The sequence below is a fragment of the Pipra filicauda genome, unplaced genomic scaffold (assembly GCF_003945595.2).
Source record: "Pipra filicauda isolate LSUMZ 115617 unplaced genomic scaffold, ASM394559v2 scaffold629_size504944_pilon, whole genome shotgun sequence".
NCBI lineage: Eukaryota > Metazoa > Chordata > Aves > Passeriformes > Pipridae > Pipra > Pipra filicauda.
The window spans coordinates 324586-345755 of record NW_024104786.1 but is presented as its reverse complement, the minus strand read 5'-3'; the positions used below and the strand labels follow the sequence as shown (position 1 = coordinate 345755).

Sequence of the window (21170 nt, the reverse complement as noted above, 5' to 3'; positions counted from 1 at the left end):
CTCCCAATCCCTCCTGCCCTCACCCCTCGGGTCAGCCTGTATTTTTAGCCCTTGGCTGCTTTCAGGGGGGTCTTCCCAGGGCAGGGAGAGCGTCTGTCCCGGGCTGGAGCCTCTCCAGGGCGGGCTCCGAGGGGCGTCCCGGGGCAGGCAGGGGTGTTGGAGCAGCTTAGGTGGAGGTGGCTGGATTAGCCCCGTAAAACTGCCCGGGAGACGATTACTTAAAGCAGCGGAGAAGGAAGGCTGGGTGGGGACAGCAAGGGCCAGGGGGCTGCCTGTAATCCCCCTAAAGCCGCTTAGGGAGCGCGGTTCCTCCAAGGATACAGCCCAGGGAGGCTGCTGGGGCGACCTGGGGGTCAAGGGGTGGTGGTGGGGGTGTCTCCCAGCTTGGGGGACCCCAGGGTGGGCAGTGAGGGGGTGGCAGCGGCGTTGGAGCCCCAGCATTCCATCCCTGGGGTGGGACCGGTGATTCCCAGCTCGGGGAAACTGAGGCATGACACCCTCCCCTTCCCCACCTCCCAAGGTGTGTTCCTGGGAAGGGAACCGGGAGTTTTGGCCGCCCTGCTTTGGCAGGTCCGTGTGTTCCCCGGGGGCTGGAACACAAGGAGGGGACGGGAGGCGGGCGGGGCCGAGGCAGCCCCCGCGGGTGCCAGCGCTGATCCCAGCTGTGTCAGCGCACGGGCCTGTGCCAGGCTGCAGTCAGCAGAGCCCTAATCCCCTCCCGGCTCGCCTGGCACCGCCCCAGCACAGCAGTTTAAGCGCCTGACCTGAGCTCGCCCGCTGCCACAGTCCCCTCCGGGGAGGGGGTGCCAGGCTGAGCCCCGGCTGGCACCGCTGTGGGGACCCCCCACCCCGTCCCACCCCGTTCGTGCCCACTGGGGAGGGGTGAAGTGGGGCTGGGGTGTTGCAGGAGGTCACATAATCCAGGGGTGCTCCTGGGCTGCATCCCCAGCAGGTTCAGGGAGGGGATTCTCCCCCTCTGCTCTGCTCTGGTGAGACCCCGCCTGCAGCTCGGGGGGTCTCCAACATCACAAGGACGTGGAGCTGTTGGAGCGAGTTCAGAGGAGGCCACAGAGATGCTCCAAGGGCTGGAGCCCCTCTGCTCTGGAGCCAGGCTGGGAGAGCTGGGGGGGTTCACGTGGAGAAGAGAAGGCTCCAGGGAGACCTGAGAGCCCCTTGCAGGGCCTAAAGGGGCTCCAGGAGAGCTGGAGAGGGACAAGGGAGAGTGCCAGGACGAGGGTGAATGGCTCCCTGCCTGCATCCCTGGGAGCTGGCAGGGACCGGGTGACCCGAGGCTGCTCCCTCTCCCAGCTGACAGGGGCACGGCTGGTGCTCCAGGGAACCGTGATGCCAACCCCGGGACCGGCGCTGCCCGTTCCCGGAGGGCAGCAGCCTCATGATCCAGTGCCTTGGCACTGCCAAAGGTCAGTGCCCGGGGGTGCCATGGCCGGGCACTGCGGGGGTGTCACCTTGGCCCTGCTCCCTCCCCCGGCGCTGCTGGGTCAGGTTAAGTGGGTTCATTACTCATTAATGGGATTTACCCTCCAGACCTCCCCTGGGAGCCGCTGGGTGCTTGGGGTGCCACCCCCAGAGCCCCCCTGCACCCACCCCTCAGCATCCTCCTCACCCCCCCCTGCTGCTGATGGGGCTGGGAGCCCACTGAGCCCCCCAAACCCCACAGTGGTGGCACTGAGTGACCCCTCCACGCCCCTGCAGCCCCCCCCTCTCCCTGCCCCATTCCCAGCTCGTTTTACCCCACTGCAGCCAACCGGGGGGGGCTGCTGCCCCTCTGGGGAGGGATGTGTGGGATGCCGATGCCATCCCTGGGGTTACCCTCATCGCCCTTAAACCAGCTGTTGGGGGGTCCCCGGCGGAGCAGCACCCTCCCGCAGGCTGGGAGAGGGTCTGGACCCCCCGATGCTCGCCGAGGTCCCCCCTGAGCCGTGTCCCCCCCCTCTCAGTGCCCGCTGCCTGAGTCAGCTGTTCCGGGCGGGAGCCATGTGAGGCCGCGCACACATGGCTCCCCGCGCGGCACCGCGCTGTATTTTTAGCAGACGGTATCAAAAGCATAATTATGTCTGTTGTTTAAACGCAGCCTCTTTTCTGGCAGCCCCGGGAGCTCTCAGCTGCCTCCCGCCGCCGCCGCAGAGGGCAGGGAGGCGGGATGTGGAGCTGCAGGCAGCGGGATGCCCGCGGGCGGGGGGGGGGGGGCTCGGGGGGGGGGGGATGGCGCTGAGACCCTCCCTCTCCCCGCCGCTGCCGGGCAGGTAAGACCTTCCTCCCTCATTATGGGGAGGGGGGGGTCAGCCGGCACCTCTTGCACCCCCACATCGTGTCCTCAAGCGCGCACATGCCCCCAGGCTGCCGGCGAACCGCTGGTGAGGGTGAGGAGGAGGATGGCGAGGAAGAGGATGGCGGGGTGGGGAGCGCGGCGGTGGCAGGAGGGGTCGGGGAAAGGGCGTTCGAGGTGACGGGAGTGTGGGAGGACACGGCTGAAGGAAGGCTGCTGCATCCCCTCTCTCCTCCCCGCAGCCGCCTGTCCCCCCGGGGACCCGTCTGTCCCCAGCCAGCCCGCGCTGGCACCGAGCGAGGTTCCGGCTCCGTGTCCCTGCCCTGCCGTGACACCGGAGGCTTAGGGCAGGGGGGGCTTGGGGACCACAATCCCCCAAGCTCGGGGGGGGCCGGGCAGCACGCTCAGAATGTGCTGGGGACCCCTCTCTGGGCACCGAGGGGAAACTGAGGCACAGCAGCCCAGGGCACCAAGAGAAACTGGGGCACGGCATCACCGGGCACTGAGGGAAACTGAGGCACGGAATCACCAGGCACTGAAGGAAACTGAGGCACAGCATCACTGGGAACCAGGGAAAACTGAGGCACAGCATTCCAGGCTCTGACGGAAACTGAGGCACAGCATCACTAGGAAACAGGGAAAATTGAGGTCCAGCACCCAGGGCACTGAGGGAAACTGAGGCATGGAATCACTAGGAATCAGGGAAAACTGAGATACAGGATCACAGGAACCAGGGAAAACTGAGGCACAGCAGCCCAGGGCACCAAGAGAAACTGGGGCACAGCATCACTGGGCACTGAGGGAAACTGAGGCACAGAATCACCAGGAACCAGGGAAAACTGAGGCACAGCATCCCAGGCTCTGAGGGAAACTGAGGCATGGAATCACCAGGAACCAGGGAAAACTGAGGCACAGAATCACTGGGAACCAGGGAAAACTGAGGCCCAGCATCCCAGGGCACCGAGGGAAACCGAGTTCCAGCCTTGCCAGCCTGCCCAGCACTCCTGGCTCTCCTTTCCCCGCCCCAGGAGCGGTGCCACGCCGTCACCTGCCTGTCACCGGCGCCGGGGCCACCCGAGGGGCCTGTGCTGAGGGCAGGAGCCCCCGGGTGCCGCCAGGTACGTGCTGCCAGGAGCGCGGGCAGCTGCCAGCCCTGCCTGTGCCGCACGCAGGTGGCAGCGGGCTGCCCGTGTCCCTGGCTGCCGTCCTAAGCCCTTGGCCCCGGGGTGAGCTTTTAATTACATCAAGGTATTTGAAGCTGGTTCCTGGCGCTGGGTAAACAGGAGTCCCGGGCACGTGGGGGGGGTGGTGGTGAGGGGGGAGGCGAGGGGGTGGCACAGGACGGGCACTGTGCCCCCGCAGCGGGGCTTGCCGGGACGGCTCGTCCCGCCTGTCCTCCCCCGGGGGTGGGAAGGAAGGGATGCGGGCAAGGCAGAATCCAGCAGCATCCGCCGCCGCCGCCGGGTCCTGCGTCCCCCCCGGCGCCCCCGCGCTGGCACACGGGCATGGGGGGCACCGGCAAAGGTGGGTGGCTGCGGCGTCATCCCCGCGGGTCCCCTCTGACCGGGAGGAGCTGCTCCATCTCCTCGCTGCATCCCAACCTTCAGCCGCGGGGGAAGGGGTGACCCGGGATGGGGAGGGCGGGGGGTGCCGGGGTGCAGCCCCCCGGCCCGCGGTGGGGGGGAGCGGCTCGTCTGTGCCCAGCAGCGAAGCGAGCGGGATTAGCGATGCTTACTCACCTCCCTGGGGAAAAGCGGGAGATTAGGGGCGGGAGACGCGTCCGACCCCGCGGCGGCGGGGCCGTGCGGGGCCGGTGAGGCTGATCCGGGACCGGGACCGGGGAGGCTGCCCAGGCCCCGCCGTACCGGCAGCCAGGGCTGGAGGGGAGCGCGGGCTGCCAGAGCAGTTGGGCTGTGGCCCTAATTCCCAGAAAGCTGCTCGTGTGGGAGTGAGTGTCCTCCCGTGCCCTCCGCTCCGCCGCAGCCTCCAGACTCCTGAAGGTTTGACGTGTTTTTTTTTTTTCTTCCTTTTTTTTTTTTCTTTTTTTTTTTTTTTTTTTTCTTTTTTTTTTTTTTTGTTTTTTCTTTTTTTTTTTTTTTTTTTTTAATTTAAGCGCCGGGTGCAGATTAACAAAAGCTCTCGCGGCCATCGCGTCCGGTGGCGCTGGGCACGGGGGGGGGGAAACGGGGCTGCTTCCTCTGCCTGCGCCCTCAGCTTCCTCACCTGCGCCGCGGTGGAGGCAGGTAGGTGCGTGCCGGGCTCAGTGCCGGGGCTGGGAGGAGGAGGAGGAGGAGGAGGAAGGAGGAGGAGGAAGAGGAGGAGGAGGAAGGGCTGGGGCTCTGTGTGTTCGGAGTGAACTCCGGGCAAGCCGGAGAAAGGGTCCATTTTGCCTGAGGAAAAAGCTGGATTTCGGGTTCTTCCCCAGCCAGAGGTCTCTGCGGGTCTGGGGGTTCAGAGCCCTTCCCCAGGGGGCCCGGAGGAACTCTGGCCTAGGCAGGCACTGTGGGCACAGGGGTAGGGCTGGCAGGATCCCGGGCTGCTGGAGCATCAGCAGAGAGGGGCTGTTGGGTGCTGGGACCCCCATCCATCCCCTTCCCCAGCGCTGGGGCTTCCCGGGAACCCACTGCCTCACACGGCCACGCATCCCCCCTCATAGTCCCGAGGGGACAGCGTGGGGACAGTGTCCCTCCGTCCCACATCCTCCCAGTGTCTCCCCCGTGCTCCAGCCCGGAGCAGGGCAGGGGTACCAAGGGTTCTAATTCGGGTGTTTCCGGCCTCCCGCAGCCAGCGCTTGGCTCAGGGGTGCTGACATCCCTCTGATTTAAGGGAAAACCCAGGGATTTTGGAACTCTGTGCCAAGCCACCATGGCAGAACCTCCCCGGTGTGGGGATGGGGGGGTGGGTTGTCTCCCAGCAAAGCCTGAGCTGGCAAAACTCAAGCCCAGCCTGGACCTCCCCAGATCGCCCCGGGGGACCCTCTGTGGGCCGTGCTGGGACGGGCAGGGAGTGCAGGGACCAGCAAGAGGCTGTGGGTGTGGGAGGCAGGCAGAGATCTTGCTCCTGGGATGGGGAGGCTGTGGCTGAGCCCCAACAGAGCTGCCCACAGCGTGGCTACCCCGTGGGGGCTGCACTGGCCCCCAGGAGGCTTCACCAGGGCCTTGGGCTCCCTGGCACGCTGAGGGCAGTGAGGTGTGGGGAGGGGACAGATCCTGGGGATGCTGCCCCAGTGCATGGTGGGAAATTCCCTGCTGTCCCTCCAGCATCCCCCCCTCCCCCCTGGCTCCCTGCTCCTTGCCCCTTGGGGCTCCCCAGTTTTGGGGTGGTGTGTCCAGTCCTCTCCCCACCTGGTCCTTCCCTCACAACATTCCCAACATCCATAGCCCCCCCGAGACCCGCTCGGCCACACCGGGGTGCTGCAGACCCCTCCCGGAGCCCCTCCCGGCTGCCAGCTCCCCCCTCCCAGCCCTTCCGCATCCATCATTCCCGAGGAGCGCAGGGAGGGAATGGGAAGAGTTTGTCTTTCAGCACCTTCTCATCGCAGGCAGGCGCGGGCTCTCCCTCGCCCCGAGCCCTGTCTGGGTCCCCTCCCTGTTCCCTGGCACCCAGTGGGTGCAGTGAGCAGCACCCCCAAACCCTCCCCTCCACGGCAAGCGGGGCTCCGGGGGTGCTGCTGTGGGTTGACCCACGCTGGTGGTGGGATGGGGCCACCCAAACGCCCGCTGGCACGGCCAAATGCCCCCGGTGGTGGCCAGTCCCTCAAGCCACGTCCAGCAAGGGTTAACCCCGGCTCCCAGCGGGGCCGGACTGCAAGGAAGCTGCTGCTGAGACAGGAGGCCGCCTGTGCTCTGCTGTTCGTCACCCTGCCGGGCTCCCGTGGGCCCTGGCCTGCCCTCACCCCCCTCCCCTGCGCCCCCAGCCCCCCGTGCTGAGCCGTGCCCGGCCATTCCAGGGGAGCCGTGAGCAGGGATGCAGTTTATGTAAGGAGTGCGTGTCCCCGGGACACACACACGTTATATAAACCTGCACGGCACTGCTGCCATCAGCACCACATCAGCGGGAGCCCAGGAACGGGGGGTCCACCCGGGGGAACCCCCTGGACCTGCTCCCCCCTCTACAGGGCCAGAGAGTCGCTTGGAAGGAGTGGGCCGTGGGAGCTGGTGGGTTTGGGGTCGGGGTGTCTCAGTGCTGAGGGGTCTCAGTGCTGGGAATGGTGCAGAGAGCACCCACAGGGCACTGGTTTTTGCCAGGGCATGGCTGGGATGGGCGTGATCCTGGTGGGCAGCAGGGATAGGTGTGATCCTGGTGGGCTGCAGGGATAGGTGTGATCCTGGTGGGCTGCAGGGATAGGTGTGATCCTGGTGGGCTGCAGGGCATGGCTGGGATGGGAGTGATCCTGGTGGGCTGCAGAGTAGGGGGTAAGTGGCCCCCTGGGTACTCTCTTCCCATCCCTCAGCAGGATGGCACCACAGGGATGCTGCCACAGCATCCTGGTGCTCCACAAAGCCCCTCTGCACCCCTTGGAGCACATCCTGCTCTTCCCACCTGGGGGTCTGCAGGGAGGCAGAGGAGCTCTGCCTTCATCCCAGGCAGCCGGAGCAGGGATGGACAAGGCTCTGGATGAAGGTGGCAGCACGGCTTGAGGCCAGATCTCTGCTATTTGGGCAAGAACAAAGGGGTTGGGGGTCCCAGGGGCTCACATCCCATGGGGTGGCCACATGCTCCATGCCAGGCGCGCCACCACCAGCCCCCCCCCAGCACCAGGGCAGGGGGAGTTTGGCCCATCCCGGTGTTTCTCCCATTCCAGTTCGGCCCGGAGCGGGGCGGCTGGAGCCTTTCAGCGGTGACGGGGCGGAACCGCCGAACAAAGGGCGCTTTCTTCACCCGCACGGGGCAGAGCACACCTGCCCTGCCTTGGCACCGCCGCCGGTGCCCCCGGGGCTGGGCGGCACCGCCGGCACCACGCCGATTCCCGGTTCCCGGGCGTCAGCAGCCCCAGCATCCCTCCCTCCCGCCCGCCCAGTCGCTGCCGGAGCCGGCGGAGGCTGCGGATCGCGGGGAGCGGAGCCACTGCCTCGTCCTGCTGTCATGCTCAGCGCTGCCCAGAGCTGAGGGGAAGGTCCCACTCGTGCTGCTCCCTGGATACCCCTCTCCCTGAATCCCAGCCCAGCGAGACCCCCAGCTCGTAGGACAATAGGCAGGAGGAGCACGGAGCCCCCCAAGCCAATGGATCAAAAACTCCAGCTCCAGCATTCGGAGAAGAACATCCCCAGGGCTGCCCAGGCGGCTTTCTGCCTCCTCCAGATCCCGGAGCCAGACCCCTTCAGCCTGTGGGTTTAGGTGCTCCCACCCTCCCGGCCTTGCCTCTCTGGGATTTGGTGTCATCGGCAGAGACACCCGCTCGTCCTCGGCCGTGGGGTCCCTGATGGACCCTCCAGGTAGCTGTGGGGTGGAGGGGATGCTCGACGGGCTCCTTGTGCTCCTGATGGGATGAAGGACAGGGGACAATGTCACCCTGGGGACCCTGGGGGAGCTGGGAGGACCCCAGGGGTGACCTGTGGTGGGGCAGCCTTGGGACACCAGGGGCAAGGCTGGGAGCAGAGTCCTGGAGTGGGGCTGGATGGGAGAGCCTGGCTGGGTCCTGCCCCTTGGAGGGGCAGGGTGGGTGTCCCCAGGGTGTCCCTGTGGCCCAGGGTGCCCCGGCTCGGACAGGGTGCTCCAGGATGCTTCTCCAGCAGTGTGGGAATGGGGACTTTGCCCTCCCTTGGCAGAGGATGTGACGGGGACAGGCGGCTCTTGGGACACAAACTTCTGTCCCCACCCTGCTCCTGTCCCCACCTTGTTCCTGTCCTCATCCCACTCCTGTCCCCATCCCGGCCATGGGGGCGGCTCCGTCCCACCCCGCAGTGGCACTGGGAGCTGGGTGACCTCGTGCTTGTCCCCCTTGGCTGTCCCGGCTGCCGGGCAGGGAGGGGCACAGGGGCACAGGGGGACAGGGGGAAGGGATGCCACCGCCAACGCCGCGAGCTCTGGCTCTGCACCCCGCGCCTGCGTGTGGCCCGGGTCCCGGAGGAGGGTTAATCCAGCAAAATCTCCCCAGGCATTTCTCCCAGGAGGGGCCCCTGGGAGCGGGGAGCTCCCCCTTCTCTGGAAGCCCTCCTGGGAAGCGCAGCCCAGCCCTGGCCGGAGGCAAATACCTGCGCGGGGCACGGCCTCCCCACGCTGGGTGCCAGCGGCCGGGCGCGGGGCCAGGCTGGGTGCGGAGGGACGGGTGGGCGCGAGGAGCGTCCCGGCCTCCAGCCACGCCAGGATGGGCGCAGGAGGGACCGGACGGGACGGCGAATACACACACTCCAGACATGTGCCCTCCCCTCCCGGGTCGTGCTTCCCGACGGATGCCGCGGGGCACACGAGAGCCAGGGATCCCCCCCGTTCGCCATGCCGGGGAGATTCCCATCTCACACGGCGCGGGGGAGCCGGGGGGTTGAAAGCAGCCCCCCCAGCGACACCCCCAACCATCCCCGTGCCTCGGTTTCCCCGCGGCGCTGCCCGGGCAGGGCTCGGTGCAGTGCCCCGCTGATGCCCCTCTCTGCCCGCAGGGTCCGGCCAGCCCGGGACGGCGCTGAGCACCACATGAGTGTGGGAGCAGCATGGCCAGCGACGCGAGGATGGGGGAGACCCCGCCGCGGTGGAGGAGAGCCCCGGACGCAGCGCAGGACTCCCGGGGGATGGAGAGCAGCGGGATGGTCTTATCCCGAAGCGCTGCCGCCGAGCTGGGACTCCCGGGCTACGCGGAGCCCGGCAAGCTGAGCTACGGGATGGAGAAAGGGTGTCCCTGGAGGGGCTCCGAGGGATGTTTGGGACCCGTCCGGGAGCTCGCCGGGGGCCGGCTGGGCTGTCCCTACCCCCCGGCCCCACCGTGCCTGCGGGACGCCCTGTGCCTCCCCAAGGACGGGGCCGAGCTGCCCCCGCTGCTGCCCCCCAGGAACGGGCAGCCCAAGGCGGGCTGGGGGGAGCCCTGCAAGGACCACCCTGGGTCGCGGTGGGCCGAGGCCGTGCTGGCCCCCCTGGCCCTCTACAGCCACGCGTACCACCGCTACCCCCTGCCCGTGCCGGGGCTGGACCCTCAGCGCCCCAGCGCCGCCGGCAAGCCCCGAACGGCCGCGGGGGACACGGCCGGAGACCCCCCGGCTTTCCGCCACTGCCCCTTCCTCGTGGAGGCCAAGCACAGCCCCTTCCTCCTGTCCTCGCTGCTGCCCGCCGGCCCCCCGGCCGACCCCCCGTTCGGCGGCGCGGGGGCGGAGGCGCCGGGGGCGATGGGGGACGGGCGGTTCGGCGGCGTGGACTGGCGCCTGGGCTCCTACGCGCCCGCCTGGGGACAGCCCCTCTACCTGGGGGTCCCGCCGAGGTGCAAGGCGGCCCTGACCCCCTTCGACGACTGCTCCAGCTCAGGGAACAAGGTAGGACGCCCCGGAGAGCGTGGATGGTCGGGGGTCCCCGGGTGGCAGCGGGCTCCAGCCTCGCCTGAACCCGGCCGGGAGCGGAGCGTTGCGAAAGGCCGCGCTGGCACCCGCACCCAGGGCAGGGCCGGGCAGCCCCCCCAAGAGGGCAAGGCACCCCCCCTTCTCTCCTGCAGCTCGCCAGGGGGGTCCCAGTCCCCCCCCCCGAGGACTGGGGTGACACGCCCCTGGGGGGGTGATGCTCTGCTCCGCGGTGTCCCCGCGGGTGATGCCACCCCCGGGGCTGAGTCACGGCGGCAGGAGCCGGCGGGGGCGGCGGGAGGCAGCGCTGCCAGCCCTGGGTGCGCCCGTCGCACCCCGTGCCGCTGCGGCTCCCCATTCCTTTCCCACGCTGCCGCGGGGCGGGGGGAGAACACACAGGCACCCCCATCACCCCACCGCCGGCGACGGGGAAGCGCCGGGGCAGCCTCGGTGGGGAAACTGAGGCAGGGCCACGGGATGTTCCCCGTCACCCCCCCGCTCCGCAGCGACGCGGGTGACAGGCAGCGACAGGGACCCACAGCCGGGGTGACACCAACCCCCCTCTGCTCCCTTTGCAGGAGTTTTACCCGAAGAAAGAACCCGGTTTCCACCCCCCCGCCAAGGACCACGCGGCGCCGCAGCTGCTGGGCAAGGGCCAGGCAGGGCAGGACAGAGACGGGGAGGGGGAGCCGGCGGGGCCGGAGCCGCCGGGAGCCCCGTGGAGGGATGGCCGAGCCGGGGGCAGCTCGGCGGTGCCCGCTGCCCACGCCCGCACGCCTCCCCCCAGCGCCAGCCACCCCCTCTTCCTCCTGCAGCCCGGCGCGGGGGGCTGCGGGGGTCCCTGGGTGGGCGCACGGCCCCACGGCGCCGATTTTTCCATGGAAACGGGGCCAGGACGGCCCTCGGAGCCCAAAGATGAGCGCCTGGGGTACCAAAGCCTCCAGCCCGGCTCGCCACCGGGATCCAGGGAGTCCAACCCGTCGCCTCTGCTCGCGGACGGGCACTACCCACCGGCTCCCGCCAAGCCGGAGCCCCCCCCAGCCTGTCTCTGCCCCACCCCGGGCTGCGATGGGTGCCCGGGGGTGGGCTGCAGGGTGCCCAACCCCTTCGAACCTGCCCTGGGGATGCCCGGGGGGCGTTTCCCGTGCCCCCCCAGCAACCACACCAAGCTGAAGAAGACGTGGCTGACGCGGCACTCGGAGCAGTCGCTGCCTCGCCTCAAGGCTGCCCGGCGGGACGGGGGTCCCGAGCCCCCCGGGGAGGGCAAACGCTTGGCCAAACGCCCCCATGGCACCGCCGAGGGACCCCGAGCTGCCAGCGAGGGCGCCGGGGCGGCCAAGAGGGGCACGAAGGCCACCGTGTGCCCTGGGGAGGGCACAGAGAGCCGAGGGGACCCCGAGGAGAGGAGGATGGAGCTGGGAGAGGGAGGTAAGGAAGGAGGGTGCCCGGTGGGGCTGGTGAGAGGGTGGTGGCATCACCCAATCCCACAGGGAACGTTCCATCCCTGTTCCTGGCGCCCACAACACGAGCTGGGAACACGTGAGGGCTGGGAAGGCCGCTGAGCTGGGGCTTTCCCTGGCACGGCTTGAGGCTGGCAGCGATTCCCAGGGCAGGAATGGATGGAAACACTCCTCTGGGGCAGCGTGGCACCCTCGGGTGGGATGCCCAGGGGGGTGGAAATGTTCCTTTGGGGCAGCGTGGCACCCTCAGGTGGGATGCCCGAGGGGTGGAAGTACCATCACTGGGTCAGTGACTCCCCGGGGAGGAGTTGGCGTCTCAGCCCTAACCTCTGCTGAGCTCCAGCCCTACTTTCCAGCCCTACTTTCTGGCCCAGTTTCCAGCCCCCGCCGCAGCGTGACCGTCCCAGAGTCCCACAATCCTGGAGCGGCTTGGGTTGGAAGGGACCTTACAGACCATCTTGTTCCAACCCCTTGCCATGGGCAGGGACACCTTCCACCAGACCAGGGTGCCCCAAGCCCCGTCCATCCTGGCCTTGGACGCTCCCAGTCCCTCCTGGCTGGTGTGAATGGGGCTCCACAGTGTCCCCAAGCACTCCCTGTGTCCCCCAGAGCCACCGAGCCGGCAGGAGCCGTGGTGCCTGCAGAGCCTGCCCTGCACTGCGCTGCCCCCGGGCATCCCCCGCTGCTGTGCCTGTGCCCCCCGGGCCACGGGGGACCCTCAGGGCGAGGAGGAGGAGGAGGAAGAGCCCCCTGAGAGCACCTGCAGGCTGCTGCACTTCCGCAGGTGAGCCTGGGGCTCCTGGGCAGCTCACGGGTGGGGGGCCCATGGAGCATCCCCTCCCATCACCCCGTTTCGGAGCATCCCCTTCCGTTACCCCACTTTTTAACGTCTCCTCTTTGAAGCATCCCCTCCCTTCACCCCTCTTTGCAGCCACCTCTCCTGCCACCCCGCCTTGGGGCACTCTCCCCATCATTCCCATCACTTGAGAGCGTCCTGTCTCGTCACCCCGCTTCAGAACACCCTCTCCCATCACCCTATTTCGGAGCGTCCCCACTTTACACCGTCCCCTCTCACCTCTTCACACTGTCCTCTCCTGTCACCCCACTTTAGAGAATCCCCTCCCACCTTTGAGGACCCTCTCCCATCACCCCAATTTTTAACCTCCCGTCTCATCACCCCATTTCTGAGCCCCTCTCCCGCCCCCTCTCTCCCTGCAGGTTCGCCCTGGGGGACAATGGGGAGCTGAGCGTCGACGGCCTCTGCACCCTGGGGGAGGCCGAGGGGGAGCTGCCAGAGGAACCCGGCCCCGAGCCGGGGGGCAGGAGTGTGGGGAGCAGCCTCTGCCTGGCCAAGTACCTCCTGAGGGTCCTGGGGGACCCCTTCTGCGACGCCGTCCACAGGGACAGGGACGCGTGGCCGGGAGCCCCCGGCGGGCCCGAGGGTAAGGGGGGACTGGGATGGGGGGGACACTGGGGGACACTGGGCGCACACTGGGGAGGCTGAGGCCGTGCTTCCCCCCAGGGGTGACGTCCTGGAGGCGGGGGGAAGGAGCCCCCCAGCTCTGCGACGCCTGCCAGCGCGGCTTCTTCAACTCCCACTGGAGCTGCGCCAGATGTGGCTTCCAGCTGTGCCCCGCCTGCCACCGCGGCAGGAGGGAGGCCAACGGCCCCGGTACGTGGGAAGGGGGATAAGGATGAAAAGGGGGTGCCAGCCCTTGGCAGGGGGGCTCGGTGGGGACGAACACACCCTCTCTCTGACGCAGAGGGTCCAGCAGAGCCGCCCGAGTGCACCCCCGGGCCAGAGCACCCCGTCACGGCCCTGGTCCCCACACAGTTTGTCCCCACCTGTGGTGAGTGTGTCCCCCAGCCCCGGGACCTTCCCCCCACCCGCTGTAGGGGGGCTGACACCCCTGTCCTCGTTGTCCCCAGTCCTGACCAGGCTCTGGAAGCTTCTGCACGAGGTCAGGGCCAAGTTTGGCATCGAGTCCCACTGTTCCTGCGGGGAAGGGGCTGCGGAGCAGAGCCCGGCCGAGCCCCCGGGCAGGCAGGTACGGGGGGACCTGCAGATGGGGGGGGGAAAAAGGGTGCAGGTGCACTCCAACCCCTGCACAGGGGGGGTAGGGGGGGATGTGGCTCCCCCCTGACGCCCACACGGGTGTTCCAGGAGCCACCGGGGGCCGCGGTGCCCACCCTGCCACCCCCCAGCCACGGCCAAGCCGACACCTCCCGGCCCATCAAGGAAGGTAGGGCCGGCTGCGACCCCCCCGCCGCGGGCACGGCCCCGCCCCGGGGGGGTCAGGGATGCTGCACCCCCTCCCCTTCTCGGGGTGCTGGATAAGGGGGGTGAGATGCAGAGGGCGGCATGGGCGACCCTGACCGTGTTCTCCCCCCCACCCCCCCAAGCAGAGAGCCCCGAGGGGGGGCTGCCATCGCCGGGGCAGCCCCCGGCGCGGGGGGCCGTGCAGACCACCACCCTGTGCGACCTGCTGGCCTCCACCGCCGTGAAGCTGTGCCTGGGGCAGGACGGGGTGCGCATGGCCTTCGCCCCCGTGGTGCCCACCCTGCCCAGCGTGAGTCCCGGGGCGACCAGGGCACCCCCTCCCGTGCTGCCCACCCCACCTTGGGCGGGGCTGGGGGGGGCCAGAGTGGGCTGAGGTGCTCCCCATTTGCATCCCCCCCCCTTCCAGGACAACCGCCTGACCAGCATCCTGGACAGCATCATCGCCCACGTGGTGGAGAGGAAGATCCAGGAGAGGCAGGCGGGGGGTGAGCTGAGCCCACCCAGCCCCCCCGAGCCCCCCGCGTCCCACTGCATCCTGGAGCCCAGCGGGCTGCTCTGGCTGCACGACCCCGGCCACGCCAGCAACTACAAACTCTTCCAGGAGCACTGGCGGCAGGGCCAGGTGAGCCCCCCATCCCTGGGGGGGTGTGGGGACACCCGGGATCCCCCCAGCCCTGCTGAGCCCCGGCTGCCCTGGCAGCCCGTGCTGGTTTCAGGGCTGCAGAAGAGGCTGGAGGGGCGGCTCTGGGGGCCGGAGTCGTTCCGCCCACCCCGGGGGGAGCAGGAGGTGGAGGTGGTGAACCTGCGGGCGCCGGCGAACCGCGTCCGCCTGAGCAGCCGGGAGTTCTGGGATGGCTTCCCTGCCAGTACGGGTGAGCAGGGCCATGAGTCTGTGGGGTGCCCGGGCTGATTTTGGGGTGAGGTGTGAGGGGAGCCGGGGTGATGAGTCTGTGGGGTGCCCAGGGTGATTTTGGGGTGAGGTGTGAGGGGAGCCAGGCTGTGCTCCTCCCCTTCCATCCCTGTGTGTGATGCTGGGCTCCCTCCCGCAGCATCCCCAGAGCAGGAACAGGGCGCTGGGGACTTGCTGAAGCTGGAGAGTGGCTTTGGGGACAAGGAGCTGAGCCGGTAGGTGTTGGCAGAGGGTGGGTCGCCCCCTCCCTGACCTCCCCACGCCAGCGCTGGGGGCAGCAGGGCGGCTCTGCCTTCACCTGTACCTTGGTGCCCCGGTGTCAAACACTCGCCCTGTGCCACAGGACCACCAACCTGCGTGCCAGCCTGCCCCTGCCCGAGTACTGCGGGGCCAGCGGCCGCCTCAACCTGGCCACCCACCTGCGGGGCCAGCGGGGCCGGCGCTGGCTGCGCCCACGTGTCTGTGCAGCCTATGGTGAGCGTGGTACGGGGGCTTTGGGGGGCACCTGGGCCCCCCCCTCCCACAGGGACGCTCGATGCTCACCCAGCGCCCCGCTCCCGCTTCCAGGTGTGCACCCGCCGGACCGGAACGTCGGGACCAAAAACCTGGTGGTGGAAGCTGCCGATTCCATCAACATCCTGGTTCACGCGGCGGCGGCACCGCGGGGTACGGGGGGGAGCACCGGGGGTCCCCCCACACCACACCACCCCCCTTGAGCCCTCCCTGAGCCCCCCCTCTGCCCGCAGAGGTGCTCCTGCCCGGCGACACGGATGACATGGATGCGGCGCTGAGGGAGCGGCTCAAGGACACCGGCGGCCGGCCCGGGGCACTGTGGCACATCTTCCGTGCCGAGGACGCCCCCCGGATCCGGGATTTCCTGAGCAAGGTCAGTCCTGGGGCGACCAGAGCACCCCCTCCCCTGCTGCCCACCCCGCCTCGAGTGGTGCCATTGGATCACCCCCGACCCTGGTGGGATGCAGGGGAGATGGAGACCCCGAGATGGGGGCTTGTGGTGCCACTGGAGCATCTCTTGTCCCGCTCCGGACCCCCCCCTTTCCAGCTCTGCTCACCCCTGGCACCCCACAGGCATCCGAGGAGCCGGGGCAGGAGGGGGCAGCCACGGGGGAGCCCCCCGGGCGCTCCCTGGACCCCCCCGGGCGTTACCTGGACGCGGCGCTGCGGAGGCGGCTGCGGGAGGAGTGCGGGGTGAGCGGCTGGACCCTCCTCCAGTGCCTGGGGGACGCCGTGCTGGTCCCCGCGGGGGCTCCCCACCAGGTAGGCAGCCCCGAACCCCCCTCTGGGGGGGGGGGGCTGTGCCACCCCCCCATGTGGAAACCGAGGCAGGGCGAGCCCCTGATGCCCCCCTGGTGCAGGTGCAGAGCCTGACGGGCACCATCAGCGTGGAGCAGCGGTTCCTGTCCCCGGAGAGCTCCGCCCGCCTCCGGCTGCTCGGCCCCGATCCCACCGGGACCACACGCCAGCTCCATGCCCAGGTGGGTGGTCTGGGTGTGTGTGTGTGGGGGGGGGGGTTCCCGGAGGGGGTGAGCGGTGCTGACCCCCCCCTTTGCACCCCCTGCAGCTGGACGGGATGATCTTCGCTGCCGTGCGGGAGGCGCTGGGGGTCCTGCGGGGCTGCAAGTGAGCCCGTGGAACGCTGGAAGGACGCTCTGACAAGCCTGGGATGGGGGCTGGATGTGGGCCTGGACCCCCAGGGAGCCGGGAGCAGGCACTTCCAGCTTGGTGCTTTGCTCCAGGATCTCCCGGGACGGCTCGGGGCAGGAGGAATAAAGTGTCCACAGTGTGCCGGGGGCACCGGCGCCACCAGCACTGCTTTGGGGTCTGCCTTCATCCCCCTTCTTTCTCACTGGGGTCAGGGATGCTCTGGGGGCACTACCAGCACTGTCTTGATGTCTCTTTTCATCCCTCATCCGTTCTGTGACAGTCAGGGATGATTCAGTGGCACCACCAGCATCCACCCTGGCATCTCTCTTCATCCACCACCTGTCCCATTGGGGTCGGGGATATTCCAGTGGCACCACCAGCATCTCCCTTCCATCCCATTGGGGTCGGGGTGCTCCAGTGGCATCACCAACACCTGCCCTGGTGTCTCCCGCTATCCCATCAGGGTCAGGGGTGATCCTATGGCACCACCAGCACCCGCCTTGGGGTCTCCATCCCAATGAGGTCAGGGATGCTCCAGAGGCATCACCAGCAACTCCCTTGGCATCTCCTGCCATCCCATCGGGGTCAGGGGTACTTTGGTAGCATCACCAGCATCCATCTTGGCATCTCCCTTCATATCTCCTCCATCCCATCAGGGTCAGGGATGCTCTCATGGCACCACCAGCATATCCCTTCAATCCCAGTGAGGTCAGGGATGTTCCAGTGGCACCACCAGCATATCCCTTCAATCCCAGTGAGGTCAGGGATGTTCCAGTGCCACCACCAGCATATCCCTTCAATCCCAGTGATGTCAGGGATGCTCCCAGTGCCACCACCAGCATCTCCCTTCACTCCCAACAAGGTCAGGGATGCTCCCAGTGGCACTACCAGCATCTCCCCCCCTCCATCCCATCAGGGTCACTTCGGCATCCCCCCTCATCCCCCTCCATCCCACTGGGATCAGGGAGGCTGAAACCGCACCGGGCAACCAGCACGGGGCAGTTAATTAGCGTGGGGCAGTTAATTAGCGCAGGGCAATTAATTGGCACCGGGCAATTAATCAGCATGGGGAAATGGGTATCATGGAGTGCAGTGTGCACCGTGCGACGACCACCGTGCGATGACCAGTGTGTAATTAGCGCCGCCTAATTAATTAGCACGACGCCACGCGCTCGCGCGGTCCCTTTAAAGCCAAGCCCCGCCCAGCCTGAGTGACGGCAGGATTAGCCAATAGAAATTGAGAAGCCGCGGCGGCGCGGCCAATGGGCGGCGAGGGGGTGGGCGGGCCCCGCGCGGCGGAGCCCCCGGCGCGGTGAGTGCGCGGCGCATGCGCGGGGCGGGGGGGGCTGCGGGGTCCCTGCGCCCTCCCCGCGACCCCCGGACCCTCCCCGCGACCCCCGGCTCGCTCCCGCCGCACCCGCAGCCCCGCAAACCCTCCCCTGCTGCAGCCTGCAGCCCCTCAGAGCCTCCCCCTATTGCAGCCCGCCCCGAAACATCCTGCGCGTTGCACCCTGCAGCCTCCCCGAAACCATTCCCTTGTTGCAGCCCCCCCAAAAACATCCTCCTCCTTGCACCCTGCAGCCCCCCTCGACCCTGACTGCAACCCTCCCGGACCCTCCCTCTATTGTAGCCTCCCCTGCAGCTTCCCCAAAACATCCTCCCCGTTGCACCCTGCAGCTCCCCCAAACCCTTATTGCAACCCCCCGACCCTGATTGCAACCCCCCGACCCTGATTGCAACCCCCCCCCGAGCCCTCCCTCTATTGCAGCCCCCCCCAAAACATCCTCCCCATTGCAGCCTGCAGCTCCCCCCCAAACCCTTATTGCAGCCCCCCCGTCCTTATTGCAGCCCCCCCGAACATCCTCCCTCATTGCTCCCTGCAGCCCCTCAAACCCTTCTCCTATTGCAGCCCCCCTAACCCTTATTGCAGCCCCCAAACCCTTATTGCAGCCCCCAAACCCTTATTGCGGCCCCCAACCCTTCACCTATAGCCCCCCACCCCCCCAACCCTAGCACACCCCCCAGCCCCTCCTGCCCCCCCCCATTGCACCCTGCAGCCCAGCTCGCCCCCCTGCCCCCCGCTGCCCCCCACCCCATTCCCATTCCCCCCAGACTGGGACCAGCCCTCCCCCCTCAGTGCCCTGCAGTCCCGCCTGTCCTGGGACCCCCAGTCCCCTCCCAGTTCCAGCCCCCCTGGCACCCCCCAGCCCAGCGACCTCTTCTACCCCAGCCCCGGCATCCCCCAGTCCAGCAGGCCCTACCCCCCCAGTATCCCCCAGTCCAGCCAGCCTTCTCCCACCAGTGTCCTCCAGTCTAGCCGACCCCTTCCCCCCAGTACCCCCCAGTCCAGCCAGCCCTTTCCCCCCAGTATCTTCCAGTCAGGCCAGCCTTTTCCACCCACTATCTTCCAGTCCAGCCACCCTTTTCCGCCCAGTATCTTCCAGTCCAGCCAGCCCTTTCCCCCCAGTCTCCTCCAGTCCAGCCAGCCCTTTCCCCCCAGCCTCCCCCAGTCCAGCCAGCCCTTCACGTCCTTCAGCTTCCCGTGCATCCTGCAGTCCAGCCAGCCCTTCTCCTACCGCAGCCCCCCCCGACTCCCCAAATCCTGCAAACTCTTCCCTCCCAGCGCCCTGTGCCCCCTCTCCCAGTCCAGCCAGCCCTTCCCGGCCTGTGCCCCCCCATGTCTCCCCCAGTCCAGCCAGCCCTTCCCCTACCGCAGCCCCCCGCGGCTCCCCAAGCCTAGCGACCCCTTCCCCTTCTACCTGCCCCCCTACAGCCCCCTGGGGGTCCCCCAGTCCAGCAGACCCTTCCCCTTCTGCACCCCGCCCTGCATCGCCAAGGCCACCGAGCTCTTCCCTTGCTACGTGCCCCCCCAGCCCAGCAGACCCTTCCCCACCTACACCCCCCTCCCCATCCCGCAGTCCAGCAGGCCCTTCCCCTCCTCCGGGACCACCCATCCCACCCCGCCGTGCACCCCGCAATCGCCAGACCCCCTCCCTCACCGCCCCCTCCAGCCCACGCGCCGCCGGGGCTCCTTGTCCCCCCGCCTGCACGTCTGGGGGGTTCCCTCCCCGCCCCAAAACCCCGCCACCCCCTGAGCGGGTGCTCCCCCTCCCCATCCAGCCGCGGGACCACCCCCCTCCCGCCTTTCCCATGGGGGACGCCCCGACGGCGGAGCTGGACGCGGTGCTGGACGGGGGCGCTTGGGAAGTGGGGGCGACCTTCGAGGGGTCCCCCGCGCCCCCTGCGCCCGTGAGCCTGGGCAGGACCGTCTGCTACGTGGTGCTGGCCGTGCTGTTCAACGAGGAGGTGAGGCAGCCCCAATTCCCTCCGGGGGGACCCTCGGTGCCCCCCGAAAGCCGCCGGTGCCCAGCGAGCCCCTCGGTGCCCGCAGGGCGCGGTGCTGCTGGTGCAGGAGGCGAAGCCCGAGTGCCGCGGGAGGTGGTACCTGCCCGCGGGCAGGATGGAGCCCGGGGAGGGGGTCGTGGAGGCCCTGCGGAGGGAGGTGAAGGAGGAGTCGGGGCTGGAGTGCGAGCCCGTCACGCTGCTGGCGCTGGAGGAGCGCGGCCCCGCCTGGATCCGCTTCGCCTTCCTGGCGCGCTCCGCGGGTGAGTCCCGGGGGGCTGCGAGGGCACGGGGTGGGGGGGGCGCATGGTGTGCCCCCTGCCAGCCCCGCGATGGGTGTCCGTGACCCCAGCCAGCCCTGTGATGGGAATTGGCATTCCCCTGCCAGCCTCACGATGGATGTCCCTGTCCCCTACCGCCCCTGTGACGAGCACTGCCATCACCACGATGGGCACCTGTGTCCCCTGCCACCCCTGCGACGGGAATTGGCATCCCTTACCAGCCCCATGATGGATGTCCCTGTCCCCTGCCTGCCCTGTGGCAGAGCATTGGTGTCCCCTTCCAACCCCACGATGGCCATCCCTGTCCCCTACCAGCTCCATGATGGACACCTGTGTCCCCTGCCAGCCTGTACCAGGTCACTGGTGTCCCCTGCCACCTTTGTGCCAGGGCATCGCTGTCCCCTGCCCCCACCAGCCACCAGTACTGGCATCCCCCCGACTCTATTCTGGGCTATCAGTGTCCACTCTCAGCCCCACAAGGGGGGTCTCACTGCCCCCCCCAGCCCCCTCATCACCAGGCACTGCCACCCCCCTGCCTGTCCTGCTGTCCCCCACACACCCACCCCATCCCAGGCCCCTCCCTCTGCCCTCAGGTGGGACCCTGAAGACCCTCGAGGAGGCGGACGCCGAGTCCCTGCAGGCCCAGTGGTGGTCGGGGGACCCCCGAGCGCTGCCCCTGCGCTCCCTGGACATCCTGCCCGTGCTGGACCTGGCCGCCCGCTACCGCCGGAGCCCCCCGCACCCCCCGACCCTGCCCCGCCAGCTGCCCTGTGCCCCCCTCTGCCTGCGCCTCCTGCTGCCCTTCACCAGCACCACTGGTGACCTGTGGGTGCTGCTGGGCACCGCTGGGACCCCCCACCTGCCCGTGGTGGCCTGTGGCACGTCCCCCCCCGAGCTGCGTGCGGGGCTGTGCCGGCCCGCGCTGCGCCTGCTGCGGGACTGCCTGCCCTGGGACCCCCCCTGGGACCCCCAGCCGGGGGTCCTGGGGCTGCTGGGGCTGCAGCACCGGGCTGGGGGGGCCGGGGGGGCTGATGGCATCTGCTTCAACGTGGTGCTGAGCGCCCCGGGCACCCGCGGGGATGTGCCCCCCGAGCCGTGTGACCCCGCGCTGCGCTGGTGGCACGTGGAGGACGAGGGGCTGAGGGGCCGCATCCTGCAGCGGCTCCGGGCCACGGTGCCCATCCGTAGTTAGTGCCAGGGAAGCCTGGATTTGGGAATGGGGCAAGGCAAGGGGGGGTGTCTGAGCGGGACACGCATCCAGGGGTCCTGCTGAAGGTGGGAGCCCTGGGATGGATGTGCTTGTGGATGCTTTGGGGCAGGTCGTGGTCTGGGGGTGCTGGGACCACAGGTAAAATAAATCTGGCTGCTGCTGCTGCTGCTGCTTCCACCCACCTGGCTGTGGTTCAAGGTGGGATATGGGGTGGGGGGAAAGTCAGGAGTGGGCATTTTGGGGGGTGTTTGGGAAGGGA

At 68.7% G+C, this 21170-nt stretch overlaps 2 protein-coding genes across 2 annotated transcripts; both read left to right on the top strand.

Annotated features, from left to right (window-relative positions):
• Positions 1 to 3727: 3727 nt before the first annotated feature.
• Positions 3728 to 16233, top strand: HR (HR lysine demethylase and nuclear receptor corepressor). The gene is made up of 19 exons (XM_027714075.2): positions 3728 to 3811; positions 8884 to 9744; positions 10344 to 11193; positions 11835 to 12009; positions 12444 to 12667; positions 12748 to 12897; positions 12989 to 13075; positions 13155 to 13273; positions 13390 to 13468; positions 13632 to 13795; positions 13913 to 14128; positions 14207 to 14378; positions 14556 to 14631; positions 14760 to 14890; positions 14984 to 15082; positions 15163 to 15302; positions 15503 to 15691; positions 15790 to 15909; positions 15996 to 16233. The coding sequence occupies exons 2-19, from the start codon at positions 8935 to 8937 to the stop codon at positions 16056 to 16058; spliced, it is 3864 nt and encodes a 1287-aa protein (XP_027569876.2). The 5' UTR covers positions 3728 to 3811; positions 8884 to 8934; the 3' UTR covers positions 16059 to 16233.
• Positions 16234 to 17160: 927 nt separating this feature from the next.
• NUDT18 (nudix hydrolase 18) lies at positions 17161 to 21090 on the top strand. The gene is made up of 4 exons (XM_039388247.1): positions 17161 to 17193; positions 18092 to 19384; positions 19470 to 19683; positions 20295 to 21090. The coding sequence occupies exons 1-4, from the start codon at positions 17161 to 17163 to the stop codon at positions 20891 to 20893; spliced, it is 2139 nt and encodes a 712-aa protein (XP_039244181.1). The 3' UTR covers positions 20894 to 21090.
• Positions 21091 to 21170: the final 80 nt, after the last annotated feature.

What these genes read in the sequence shown, in the direction of transcription:
- HR (XM_027714075.2), top strand. Translation starts at nt 8,935, where the DNA reads ATGGCCAGCGACGCGAGGATGGGGGAGACCCCGCCGCGGTGGAGGAGA. An exon ending in ACAGTTTGTCCCCACCTGTG is followed by an intron (nt 13,076 to 13,154) that starts GTGAGTGTGTCC and finishes CGTTGTCCCCAG; the next exon opens with TCCTGACCAGGCTCTGGAAG. An exon ending in TCCGGGATTTCCTGAGCAAG is followed by an intron (nt 15,303 to 15,502) that starts GTCAGTCCTGGG and finishes GGCACCCCACAG; the next exon opens with GCATCCGAGGAGCCGGGGCA.
- NUDT18 (XM_039388247.1), top strand. Translation starts at nt 17,161, where the DNA reads ATGGAGTGCAGTGTGCACCGTGCGACGACCACC. An exon ending in TGCACCGTGCGACGACCACC is followed by an intron (nt 17,194 to 18,091) that starts GTGCGATGACCA and finishes CCCCAACCCTAG; the next exon opens with CACACCCCCCAGCCCCTCCT. An exon ending in CTTCCTGGCGCGCTCCGCGG is followed by an intron (nt 19,684 to 20,294) that starts GTGAGTCCCGGG and finishes CTCTGCCCTCAG; the next exon opens with GTGGGACCCTGAAGACCCTC.